This window comes from Stomoxys calcitrans, chromosome 1, assembly GCF_963082655.1.
Source record: "Stomoxys calcitrans chromosome 1, idStoCalc2.1, whole genome shotgun sequence".
In the NCBI taxonomy this organism is placed as follows: Eukaryota; Metazoa; Arthropoda; class Insecta; order Diptera; family Muscidae; genus Stomoxys; species Stomoxys calcitrans.
The window spans coordinates 71,648,069-71,660,976 of NC_081552.1; the positions used below are offsets into that span (position 1 = coordinate 71,648,069).

Genomic DNA, 12,908 nt, shown 5'->3' on the forward strand with positions numbered 1-12,908 from the left:
CTCTACAAATATCTAGAGCATACAGATCAATAGATGAAAAGTTTTTGCGTTATAACTTCTGCGGTCCCCAGGGATCTCAATGAATAAATATGACAATCGAAATGTTCGTGTTAAAGGGGTTAATGTGCAATTTAACCAAAATCGTTGTCGGTGTCATTTCATAACAGTACATGGTACTACTCCAATATTTGGAGTGGTGAAGTAATTCGATATCCTCTATTGATATCAATAAAAAAATGTCGCTTACATAATTTTCGCGGGAAGCGCTCGATATGTTCTTTTGTAAATGCCATTTCAATTCAAACCTGAATCTCTCAAATCTGCATCTTGTATTATCTTTCCCAGTAGGACATACAAGAGACATATGATGAGCTGTGTCCCTGTTTGAAGCCTAGCATGGTATGTAACACGTTTCGGAGATGTCCTTTTCCTATCTAACTGAGGAACTGGTACTAGCTAGCGCCGTTCTGCAAAGTCGAATCAATTTTGCAGGGGTGTACAACTCATATATGGCTTTAAAGTTAATACCTTTAAACTTATTAAAAGTGTTGAAAGCGGCTTGTAAGTCGGTGAATGGATTGCAGGTGTTGATCTATCTCTGGGTGGCCTCGAGACTGATCACACCCAGGATCAGTCTCAAGGCTGTAATCTTTCTCTTTTGCGTCTCTTGGAACTTTTCCACGATTACGCGCAGTGTGAATATCTATGATGAGTTATGTAGCATATGATGGATTTACCAGGACTAAAGCCACATTGATAGGGCTCAATTATCGAATTGACCCTCGATTTAGGACTCTTACACAATACGCTCAAAATTAATTTGTGTCCAATAGAAAGGCGACTAATTTTTTGGTGATTGACACATATTGTCTTGTTTTTTTTTTCTTATGTATGGAACATAATATGATAAGGTTCTAATCATCGGGTATGCGTTCTTTTAGTTACATGGTCGAAACGAGCATACGCCTCCTTAGTGCGTCGCCTCCGGTCTTAAAAAAAAGCTTTGCTGGCAATCCATCTGTTTCTGCTGCCTTGTTACTGTTTTTTTGGACGGGTTGCTGCTACCAAGATATACTCATTTAAAGGTAGTAGGAGTTGTCCAACAACAAAATATTGAGTGATAAGTGCAATTCTGATTTTGTGTTTCTTGCAAGTTCCCGCCATTTTTACTTGTTTGTGTGTATTAAGGTTCTTAACTATAATGCACACACACAACCAAAACTCGTTGACAGTTAGTGCACTTCATGAGAAAATATTGTACTCAGCTGTTTGCTGTACACTACCTGGGTAAATATGTCTTGGGTGCTACGTAGATCTCATTTCGACTAAGCGGCATATATTCTATACCATCATCAGCGTATCAATTCCATGGCCGCCGGTTGTACATACCGGGTTGACCCGATGGAGTCCTTCATCGTCAAGGGCTGTCGCCTCATTGTATAAGATACATACATGCTACGACAGGAACATCAGGGTATAGTTAGGTGGTATGCTCTTCGTCGCCACTATCGTCTATCAAGAGCTGTGAAAAATGTTCTTTCCATATTCTTAAGCCACTATTTGTATCTGTACGTTTCTCACTAGGCTTACAAGAGAGCGGATTTTAATGCAACACAGTAGTTGTTGTAGTATCCAGATTTTATTTGAAGGTAGCGATTCTCGTCAAGCTCCTTTTGGTTACGTTAGGTTGGAGGGCACGAACTAGCAAACTCGATTACTAGCTGATTTACTTGTTGTTGTTGTTGTAACAGTGGGTTGTACGCTGAGGCGGAAGCCCTCGCCGATGAAGGAATCCATCGGGTCGATACGGTACTTACAACCGGCTGCCATGGGATTGGATCCATTGTGTTCACCCTAGAAGAATGTAGAAGAGAAGAAAGAAGACAAGAATAAATAAACATACTCCACGATAGAAGACATCAAATAACGACAGAAAAAAGATAAAAATAATTCAAGTAGAAAAACTTACCGCTGAGAGCTTGATCTAGTCATCTAATTCAGACCTCTACAGAACTCCAGAGTGTCAGGAGGGTTCACAGCCTGTAGGGAATCTAGGCTTGGAAAGAGGTTTTCACGCATTATCCAGTGTCTTCTCGCAATTGCGGGGTAGTGGCACTACATGTTGTTGTTGTTGGCACATATTCACGTGGAGGTGGCGATCCTCGTCAAGCTCATGTAGGTGCGCAAGGTCGTTCCGGCCCGATCGTTCCAAAGGACCGATCGCAGTGGGAAAAGATTGGCCATTGGTTACTTAAAGGCACCAATTTATTTATTTAACCAATGATACAAAAACTTCTCGGCCAAGATACTGTATTATTTTGTAACAATAATATGCCTAAAAATATCAATTAATCTAAATTTTGATATCATTAATTATAAAGATGAATGTACATTCAAACATATCTAGCAAAATATTGTTTTCTTGGTTCCCCAACTATCTCTATGTGCTATAGTACGCCTAACGGGAAGAGGTATACCAATTCCAGCTGAATAAATCCTTCTTAATGAGCTCCATATTCTACAAGAAACTGCGTTAATATGTGATCTAAACGTAAGTTTGGAATCAATAAGAAGACCTAAGCATTTCATCCTATCAACAAAGGTTATGCCACTGCTTGTAATGGCGAAATTAATATTCAGATGTTGATCCGGTAACCCAAACATGATTGCCTTAGACTTGGATGAGTTAATCGTCATAGAATTGTCACGTGTCCAACGTAATACGTCTTGCAATGTGCTGTTTATGATATTTTCCAACAACAAAATCGAACTGCGGTTGGAGGAAAATACTAAAAAAAACCATCATCAGCATAAAGGAATGGTTCACACGACCTGAAATCGAGACAACGACAGAGCCCTGAGGCACGCCCGCATGTAGCGAAAGCAATGATGAGTAGGTGCCATTAAAAGCCTCAAATTGAGTTCCACCACTTAAATAGGAGAATACAAGCCTACAAGCAGACACTGGAAATTCAAATTGAGCATTTAGTTTAATTAATAAATTGCGATAATCGACACAATTAAATGCTTTCGATATGTAAGGTGATATAAGCGTACATAAGCCATTCCCATGAAGTCTCTCTCTGATTGAATCTGTCGTCTTCAAAAGCAACGAAGTCGTATTATATCCCTGGCGAAAGGTTTGCTGATTATCAGATATCCTAACCTTCCCAGATTCAAGGATCTGATTCTTCTTCAAGTGTTCCATTACCTTGGACAGCACCGGAAGAAAAGATATAGGTCTGTAATCAGATGAATCACAGGGCACTCTCGTCTTCGGAATTGGTACTACCCGTGAAATTTTTACAAGCTGATGGAAACAAGTCCAAAATGACATCTGAGACATATGGAAAAATTAGTTTTAGAAAATGCACAGGTATACATCCACGCCTTTCGATTTCGATTTGACCCTTAACAATGCGTCGGTCACTTCAGTCAAATCAACAGTCCAAAAAGAAAATTGATCGTCCAATTCCTCTAACACATTAAAATTTACATCCATATCTGCATTAAGATCCCCAACGGAGAAGTTATTCAGGCCTCAATATCAACATCAGTGTCAGTATAATCCTCAGTCATACATCCAGACGTCCTCCACATACCAACCGAATTTAACCCCGAAAAAGTCCAGTAAAATGATTCTTCTTCGCTCTATGCGCAACACTCTTGGCTCTATTTCGAAGTGCAATAAGCTTTTCAACGGGCAGGACAACGATCATTAGCAACAAAAGCCAAATCTCTTAGTGAACGGAACAAATGAAAGTAAGTCATCAAAAATGGAACAAATCTAATCACACTTTAAATCTACATCAGGAACATTAAAAATTTTTGAATAATTACAGTTTTGTAAATATAAAAAATAAGCCATGCCCATCGATCTTGTTAAAATCCCTAAACTCAATAATTTCATCAAAACGAACGGCTTCAAGACGAAATTATCCAAATATCAATGGATGGCCAGTGTAGCGTACAATATCAAGAGAACTTATAAGAAAAAAAACCAATAAGTGCAGTAGAGTTCCTAGCAAAGTCATAAAGTTGTGAGAGATTGACAGCCTATACCTAGTGCAGAGAGATCTCATTCAACTAGGTTTAACTGATCAAGAAGATTAGTATTCAAATCACCAACCACTACCATATTTATATAACTTAGAAAAACGTTAATATTACTTAGAGAAACGTTTTCAGTTAGCCAAGTTTCAGATACAGCAAATGCATCGAGAATATTTTCACCTAAAATAACTTGGATTTCATCTAGTTGTGGAGCAATACATCTACAGTTCCAATAAGCTATGTTAATCTGATGACGTAATGGATGAAGAAAGATTTGAAATAAGCACTGTCACTATGAGACACTGGTAATACATCGATGCATTACCTTAGGGAACCAAGAACAACATAAAAGAAAACAAGTAAGAGTGTGCTAAGTTAGTCCGGGCCGAATCTCCATGGATAGCATTTGTCGAGTTCTTTGCGCGGGATCTCTTTTTAGGCTATTGGAGCCATATCAAGTTACATTCCATTCGAATAAGAATTGCGCCTTGTAGGGGTTCTAGAAGCAAAATCGTGAGATCGGTTTATATGGGAGCTGTATCAAGCTATAGATCGATTCAGACCATATATTGGACACGCATGTTCAAGGTCAGGGGAGAAGCCGTTGCACAAAATTTTGCCAAATCGGATGAGAATTGCGCTCAAGAAGTTGTGAACCCATTTGAACCATACTTAGCACAGTTGTAGGAAATGACAGCAAAACACCACGTACAATTATTACAGCCAAATCGGATAAGAATTACGCCCTATAGAGGCTCAAGAAGTCAAGACCCAAGAGCGGTTTATATGGCAGCTATATCAAAACATGGACCGATTTGGCCCATTTACAATCCCAACCGACCTACACTAATAAAAAATATTTGTGCAAAATTTCAAGCGCCTAGCCTTACTCCTTCGGAAGTAAGCGTGCTTTCGGCAGACAGACGGACAGGCATGGCTAGATCGACGCATATTTCGAGGTGTTACAAACAGAATGTCGAAATTAGTAAGCCCTCATCCTATGGTGGAGGGTATAACAATTATTAAGAATTAAATCCATTAAAAATTACATTTTTAAATTACACACATCGACTGGTCAGACTAATTGAGATCAAAAAAATTTTACAAAACTAATCAGCTAGTTAACGTTAAAGAAAAAAATGCAAAAATCAAATTTGAAAAAAAATATGTAAACAAATTATAAATTTACAAAAGGAGAAAAAAACACATTAAGGGTACACTCCATTAAGTAGTTTCTCGCACTGCTGGTTATCACATTTCGCCTTACTAATAACTTTATCACGGCGCAGCTTTATGCACAGTTTACTCTGCAGTTAACTTGCAAGGGGTGAAAAATGTCCGTTCAAAAATAATCTGTTATTTAAAACTGAGGCAGCAGGGTCAGAGGAACAGTAAGAGGCATTGATTTTATAGAACTGAAGTACTCATTAAATTCCCATTGTTTATATAAGTTTTAGTATTAATATCACTGTGTGAAATCGTAACTCCAAGGTGTTTAGCAAGTTCAACCAACACAATCCGAAAGTGTCAGGGCTTATAATCTTTGCGAAAGGTCACATAACAAATGAAAAAAATGAGACACTGATCATAGAAATCGATGCACATCTCTCGTTTTTATGTACAATTAAGTGTAGGTATCTCATTTTGAATCTAATGTACAGTGGTGGTTATATAAATAGGGACACCGTTTTTAATTTGGAAAAATGTACGTTTTATTGAAATTAAATTAAAAAACTTGATTTTTCATTTGTAATCCCATAAGGCATGATCAGGAAATGTGAATATAAAAAATATAGGCGAAAAAGTTGCTGAGTTATAAAAAAAGGCAAGGAAATATTTAAATATTTCTTCGGTTGTTATTAATGACTTTAGGGCTCCGTAAACTCTAATAACTTGTTGGGTAACCCTTTCATGTAAGCACTGCTCTTTAACTTGGGGGAAGGCTTGCAACAAACTTCTCCGAATTTCAACTTGTTTTCCTTCTACAAGCTTCCGAGAGTTTTTTAATGGGTTTGAATACGGTGCTCGGAGAGGAACAGACCTGAATGCAATAAAACTATGTTTTTATTATAAAAACCAGAGCTTAATAAATAGATTTTTCACTTATGTGAAGTTTTTTTTTTTTTCTACACTTATGTGTATGACTTTATTTATTCAGATGAGTATTATTACTAACATGTTTTCTTAAACAAAAGTGGTATATAGTCAATTGTGAAAAATGCTTATTGTGTACTTTTGATTCTTTGCAACTTTTATTCGTTCTTTTAAATTCTCGGAATTATTTGTCAACAACAGAAGGGTGTTGACAAAAATTAGGTTTTGGTATTCTTCTTATACAATGTTGCTAAAAATGCTTATTAGGAGTTTCATTCTTTTAATTCGCGGAATTATTAAAACAACAAAAGGTTGTTGATAAAAATTAGGTTTCTTAATAATTTTGTCTGGAAAGTTGCAAAGAGGAAACGCGTGTTACCAATTCCTAAGAAAAGTAACCATTCATATTAGTATGCGGTGGGGTGATATCGTAACTCCCCCTCCGTTAGATTGAGGCTCCGACGAAATATGAAGAATGGTTGCTTTTCTTTTACAAAATATGGGTATGGTAATTAATAATATGATCAATATTGAAATCGTAGTGCTATTTGTAGCTATGTTGAAAATTCTGTTTATTTTTTGGGTTTCATTTAAATCAGTAAAATCATTTTCGTATTTAATTTGTTTAATATATAGATTTTCCAAATTTATTTCTGGGAATGTCGTATTTTCTTTTATCTTTTTTAAAAGAGTAGTTTGAATAATTTTTTCTTTTACAATTAGTTTCTCATTCTTAAATGTTAGATTTCCGACATTGATTTGACAATTTTCAAATTTAATTATAAAGTTATGGCTTTTGCCAATATTTTCTTCGTAATTACAATTATTCGTAAAATTATCAAAGAAATTTTTAAATATAACAATTCCTTCTTTTATTTCTTTAATTTCTGTATTTTTTAACTCTTTGAGTGTACAACTTGCTGTTTTACTTTTATTAAATATGCTTAATATACATGGATCATCAATTTGCTTTAGATTCTTAAATAAAGTGGATGAATTTGGGTAATATGCATTTTGATTTTCATCTATTAAAACTCTGTTTTCTTTTAAAAATAATGACTTGTTCATTTTATCAGGTATTGGTTCAAAAATTATTTGTTTAAAGGGTATATTGGAAAATTGGGGAATGGAAAGGATGATAATAATTTGGTCTTTTTCAAAGGAAACAGCAACTTTTGTTCTTGTATATTTCTCAAAGTCATTTATAATTTCAGTTTCTTGTTCATCGAGTAAGTCTGTCGGTATTATTCCTAATTTACTAGTAAATATGACACTTGCAATGTCGTCAATATGGTTTTTGAGTAGATTTATGTCATTATTGATTTGGTAAATGTGTCTTAGAAAAGTTACTTCGTCCTCTAATGTTGATATCTTATTTTCGATCTCATTGTGAAATTTATGAATATATGTTTTTACTATATATTGTTGTCTATTAATATGGGTTGTAACATTTTGAATTTGTTGGGACAATACTTCGCTTATGCGTGCTGTATTTCCTATTCTGATTGAGTTAGCATTTGTAATTGTAGTTAGATTTGCAAGTAATGATTTGATTTCTTGTTCATCATCACTGTCCATATTTCCTGTTATAAATTTCAATCCTTTACCTAGACCATTTATTAAACCACGTCGTATTCTAAAATTTGGTGAAAGGTTGTCTAGTTTAATTTTCAAAAGATTAAAATTATTTAGCGTTGTGTCTAGAAGTGGCATTAAATCTGATACTGAACCATGTAATGAATTGATATTATTGTCTATGATTTCGATAGTATTATAGTAGTGTGTTAGATTAATTAAATGATATATTCTGCGGTAGTGGTCGACGATTCTTATGTCGCTTTCTTTGATTGGGATATAGCCTTCATTCTCCGTTAGGTCTTGTATTTCCATTAGTTGGGGTTGGATGATGTTCACTATTGAAGTGAGCATAAATACGAATATTTGTAGTTTCATCTAGAAAGAATGATTTTATAATCAATTTTTGTTGTCATTGAAGGTCTGAAATTTCTTTTTCCTTTTTATATGAGACTTATAGTATTTAAAATTTCGGTCTGTTACTACATGATCGTCATCTAATTTAGATACTGTTATTTTTCTAAATTTTGAATGATTTTTTCCACCTCGTTCATCCTTTAAATAAATTGGTCCTGTTTGGATGTCGATGTTTTCACGGGTTTCGTTTAACTTATTTATGATTCTTTCTTTTGCCTTTATCATTTTTTCTTTAATCAAAGGGTATTCATCTTGAGTTATTAATCCATTTTTGAAATCAGTTGGTTTTTTACCAGTTGTTGAATGTATTGTATTATTGTAATACATTATTATTCTATACATTTTTTCCTCAACACTTTCTGTGTCTCTGTTAGGGTCATGTTTTAAAATTCGAACGTGTTCGTTGATTGTATTGTGCAGTCTCTCGACATCTGCATTTGAGGTATGATTATTATTTGAGGTATAGTGTATTTCTATTTCTTGTTCTCGTAAGAATTCCCGAAGGGGTAAAGCTTTAAATCCTAATTCATTGTCCATAATTAATTTTTTTATATTTCCGACTGTTGAAAGGTATTGGGTGAGAGCTTTCTTAAACTCGATCCAAGATCTATTTTCTATCTTTATGGTTTGAGCATGTTTTGAAAATTTGTCCAAAAATGTTAAAAATAATGTTTTTTCTAAACTGTAAAAGACATCGGCGTGTATGACTTCTCCGGGTTTATCAGGTGTTTCGGTAATTTTGTATTGTTGTCTTATTGGGTTTCTCTCGTACTTTTCTTTATTACATATATCGCAATTATTAATGTATTGTGTTATGCGTAGTTTTAGTTGTGGGTGGTAATATTCAAGTTTTAGTTCCGCAAAATTCTCATTAATTCCTCTGTGATTGTTTTTTAAATGTTCCTTTTCAATTAGCTCAGTCAACTCGTTTTCATCTGTGATATCCTTAAGAAGGTATTTACATCGTACAATTTTGAAATCTTCGTTTTCACCAAAATATTTATCATAAACATTTTTCAGTTCATTAAAAATAGATTCATCAGTCATGAAAATTGCATTTGTTTTATCAGGGTTAAACTGATTTTTCAATAGAGTTATAAGTGTTTCCTCGTCGAAATTTTTCGCATAAATTGTTTTCCTATTGTTTTTAAAAATTTGTTCATTTTTTATTTTTAATGATCCTGACATCGTTTTATGAATTACAATTTGTCTTCGATAAAAATTAAGTGGGTTATTTGTTTCTGAAATAATGTTAGATAAGTTTCCATCTTCGCTGAAATGTATCTCTATTCTAGATAATGCGTCTGCATTACCGTTCATAATACCCTTTTTATACTTGATATCATAATCGTATTCCTGTAGTCTAAGTCTCCATCTGACTAATTTTGAATTCGGTTCCTTGATAGAAAATAACCAGACTAGTGGTCTGTGATCGGTTTCAATCAAAAATCTTCTTCCAAAGAGGTATGGTCTAAAATATTTCGTAGACCATACTATTGCTAGAAGTTCTTTTTCTATGGTACTATAATTTTGTTCCGCACCATTTAGACTTCGACTTGCATAACAAATGGGATGTCCATTTTGGGATAGGACAGCTCCAAGAGCAAATTTGCTTGCGTCGGTTTGGAGAACGAATTTTTGGTTAAAATCTGGATATGCCAAAACGGGAGAATTTGTCAGTAATCTTTTAAGTGATTCAAATGAGTCGATATATTCCAAATTTTCAAGTTCAACAACGGAGTCCTTTTTTAGATATCTCGTCATTGGCCTAGCTATCTTAGAGTAATCTTGCATGAATTTTCGGTAATATCCCGCTAATCCAAGGAATTGTTTTATTTCCTTTTGCGTCTTTGGTAGGGGAAATTTTTGCACACAGATAATCTTCTCAGGATTTGGCTTAATACCTTCTTCAGATACTACGTGTCCTAGAAATTTGGTTTCTCTTTTCATAAACTCACTTTTGTCTAATTGAATTTTTAAATTGACTTCTTTCAGTCTCTGAAAAACTTTTGTTATAGATTCTACGTGTTCTTGGAGTGAAGTTGAAAATATTATTATGTCGTCCAAATAAACAAGGCAGATTTTGTTAATTAACTCGTCTAAGACATTATTCATTAGACGCTGGAAAGTGGCTGGGGCTGTTTTCAATCCGAACGGCATACGAAGAAATTCGTAGTGGCCGCCTTCCACATTAAATGCTGTCTTTGGAATATCTTTTTCGTGGATTTCGATTTGGTGGAATCCTTTCGCCAAATCGAGTGTAGTAAAATATTGACAACGCCCAAGTTTTTCTAAAATTTCATCTATATTCGGGATTGGGTATTTATCATCTATGGTTACTTCATTGATCTTCCTGTAATCTACAACGAGTCTCCATTTTGTTTTTCCACTAGCGTCCATCTTTTTTGGAACTATCCAAACTGGTGCCGAATAAGGTGAGTGACTGGGTCTTATTATTCTTTTCTCTAACATTTCGTCTATTTGTTTCTTCACCTCAGTTTTGTGTACATATGGATATCGGTATGTTTTTGCAGCAACAGGTATGTTGTTGATAGTTCTTATTTCATGTTTAATAGCATTCGTAAATGTAAGATCACTTTCCTCTGTGTAAAAGATATTTTTGTATTTGTTAATGATTGGTAGTAATTTCCGGTTTTCCTCTTCATTTAAGTGGTCTAAACGAATTTGTTCCATTATTGATTTGTCAGGTTTTTCATTGAGTTCAATTGTATAAAAATTTTCGGGTGTTACTTCATCTGTGTCTTGAGTTTCTAAAATAACTCGTTGTGGTAAATTTCCATTCACTTGAACGAAAGCATTGATATTATAATTTTCCGCTTCATATACCCCTTCCATTATTTCGATATTCTTATCGTTTAATATAATTTGGGGATTATAAATTAAACCGTTTTTTTGTTCAACTGGCAACATTATTTTATGTAGTCCTTTCTTTTCGAAATAGTATTCAACGCCGTCATTCGTATATCGAATGGGGATTTCTGTTTCCTCTAATTTTAAAATATTATCTTTCATATTAATTATTGCTTTCATTTGTCTTAATATGTTATTACCAATTAGTCCATTATATTGATTATGAAATTGGCAAACAAAAAATTCTATTTTCGTATCTGTACTTGCACCGAATTCTTTAAAAACTGGAATGGCTACTTTTTCTGAAATTGTAACAATATGTTTGAGAGTCTTAACATTCATCGTATTACAAGGTACCCTCCATTTAGGATGGCAGATTCCAGGATTAATTATGGAATGTGTTGCCCCTGTGTCTATGATAAATTTCAGGCGTCCCAATTTGGTTTTGATTGTTATATATGGTAGGTTTCCGCTGAGGCTGTCGGCTGAAAATTTTGTGCATCGTTTGCATTATTTTCGTTTTGTTCTTGTTGTCTGGGTTGGTTGGAGTTTTGTCCATTACATTTGCAATATTGTTCGCTTTGGTTGTATAGTTGGTTATTTTGGTTGTAGTTCTGATGATTCTCTGTTGAGGAAGTAGGTTGCACATTATTTATTTCCATCGGTTCTGGTTGTTGGGGTTGGTTATGGTTTTGTCCGTGACGTTGTTGATTTCGATTGTAGTTATAATTCGGGTTGTCCTGCCGATAATTATGGTTTTCCCGGTGTTGATAATTATGATTGTTATATTCATTTGATCTGTTATTATTATTATTATTATGATTATGATTGTTATAGTCATTTGATCTATTATTATAATTATGGTTGTTATGTTCATTTGATCTATTATTATTATAATTATTTCTATTGTTATGGCTCCTTACACTTCCTGAAGATTCTCGGTTCCCGTCTTTTCCTTCATTATTTTGTCTTTTTCCTTTATCGTTCCTTTTTACTATACGACCATCTTTTCCCATGTAGGCGTAGCCGCTTTCGAATAAAATATCCATGGCAGATTCCAGGCTATCAGGGTTTCTGCAAGTTAATACAGTCCGCATAGGTTCTGGCATCTTGTTTTTAAAGATATGCAATGCAGATTTCATATTATTAAGAGAAACTTGATTAGCTGCTTCACCTTCGCCAATGACCAAAAGGGCTTTGCTATTCAGGCGTCTGAGTCTGTGTTTTATTTCATTGTAAAAATCTACAGTAGTGGTTTCAAAGGTTACTGCTCTTAATTCGTCAAATAATTGTTCGCAATTTTTTTTCTCACCAAAGTTGTTCTCTAAAATATTCTTAATTGTGGTCCAAGACTGTGCCTGTGTATTAATTTCAATGATTTCCTTTGCTTTACCGACTAACCTACTTTTAATGATGTCCGAGAACAAAAGCTGTGATATTTCGTCATACGTCCTAAGCATCGGATGTATTCTGTCAATCAGTCTAGTAAAATTAATCAAATCGTTACGGTTTCCATTGAACTGAGGTATTGAATTTAGGTATTTGATGGGGTTTATTTGGATTTGGTTAGGTTGGGCCATTTTGTTTCTATTATATAATATTATATTATATATTGGATATTGTGTTTATTTATTTATTTTGACTTATAACTATTCTTACTATACTTTGTAGCTTCCTTTCTCCTTTTAGGGTTAGGGGGCTTCCTTCTTGGTAGTCAATTTTTGGTAGTCAATTTTTCTTCTAGTTGTTTTCTTTATTGGATTGAAGTTGTTTTTTTTTTTCCTCGAAATTTTTTGTTTTTGTTTTTAGAATTTCCAGTCTCACTTGGCTAATTAATTTTTCTTTTAGCTTTTTGTTTTTATTAGATTGGGTTTTTTTTCAGAATTTCAAGTCTCTTT

The 12,908-nt window shown here is 34.2% G+C and overlaps 1 protein-coding gene across 1 annotated transcript; it reads right to left on the reverse strand.

Moving 5' to 3' along the window:
* Positions 1-11,462: 11,462 nt before the first annotated feature.
* Positions 11,463-12,470, reverse strand: LOC131996029 (GATA zinc finger domain-containing protein 14-like). Its single transcript, XM_059365451.1, has one exon. It carries the CDS (start codon positions 12,468-12,470, stop codon positions 11,463-11,465), a length of 1,008 nt encoding a protein of 335 aa, XP_059221434.1.
* Positions 12,471-12,908: the final 438 nt, after the last annotated feature.

Bases quoted from the DNA above. Each gene is read 5' to 3' on its own strand.
- LOC131996029 (XM_059365451.1), bottom strand. From the start codon at position 12,470: ATGCTTAGGACGTATGACGAAATATCACAGCTTTTGTTCTCGGACATC.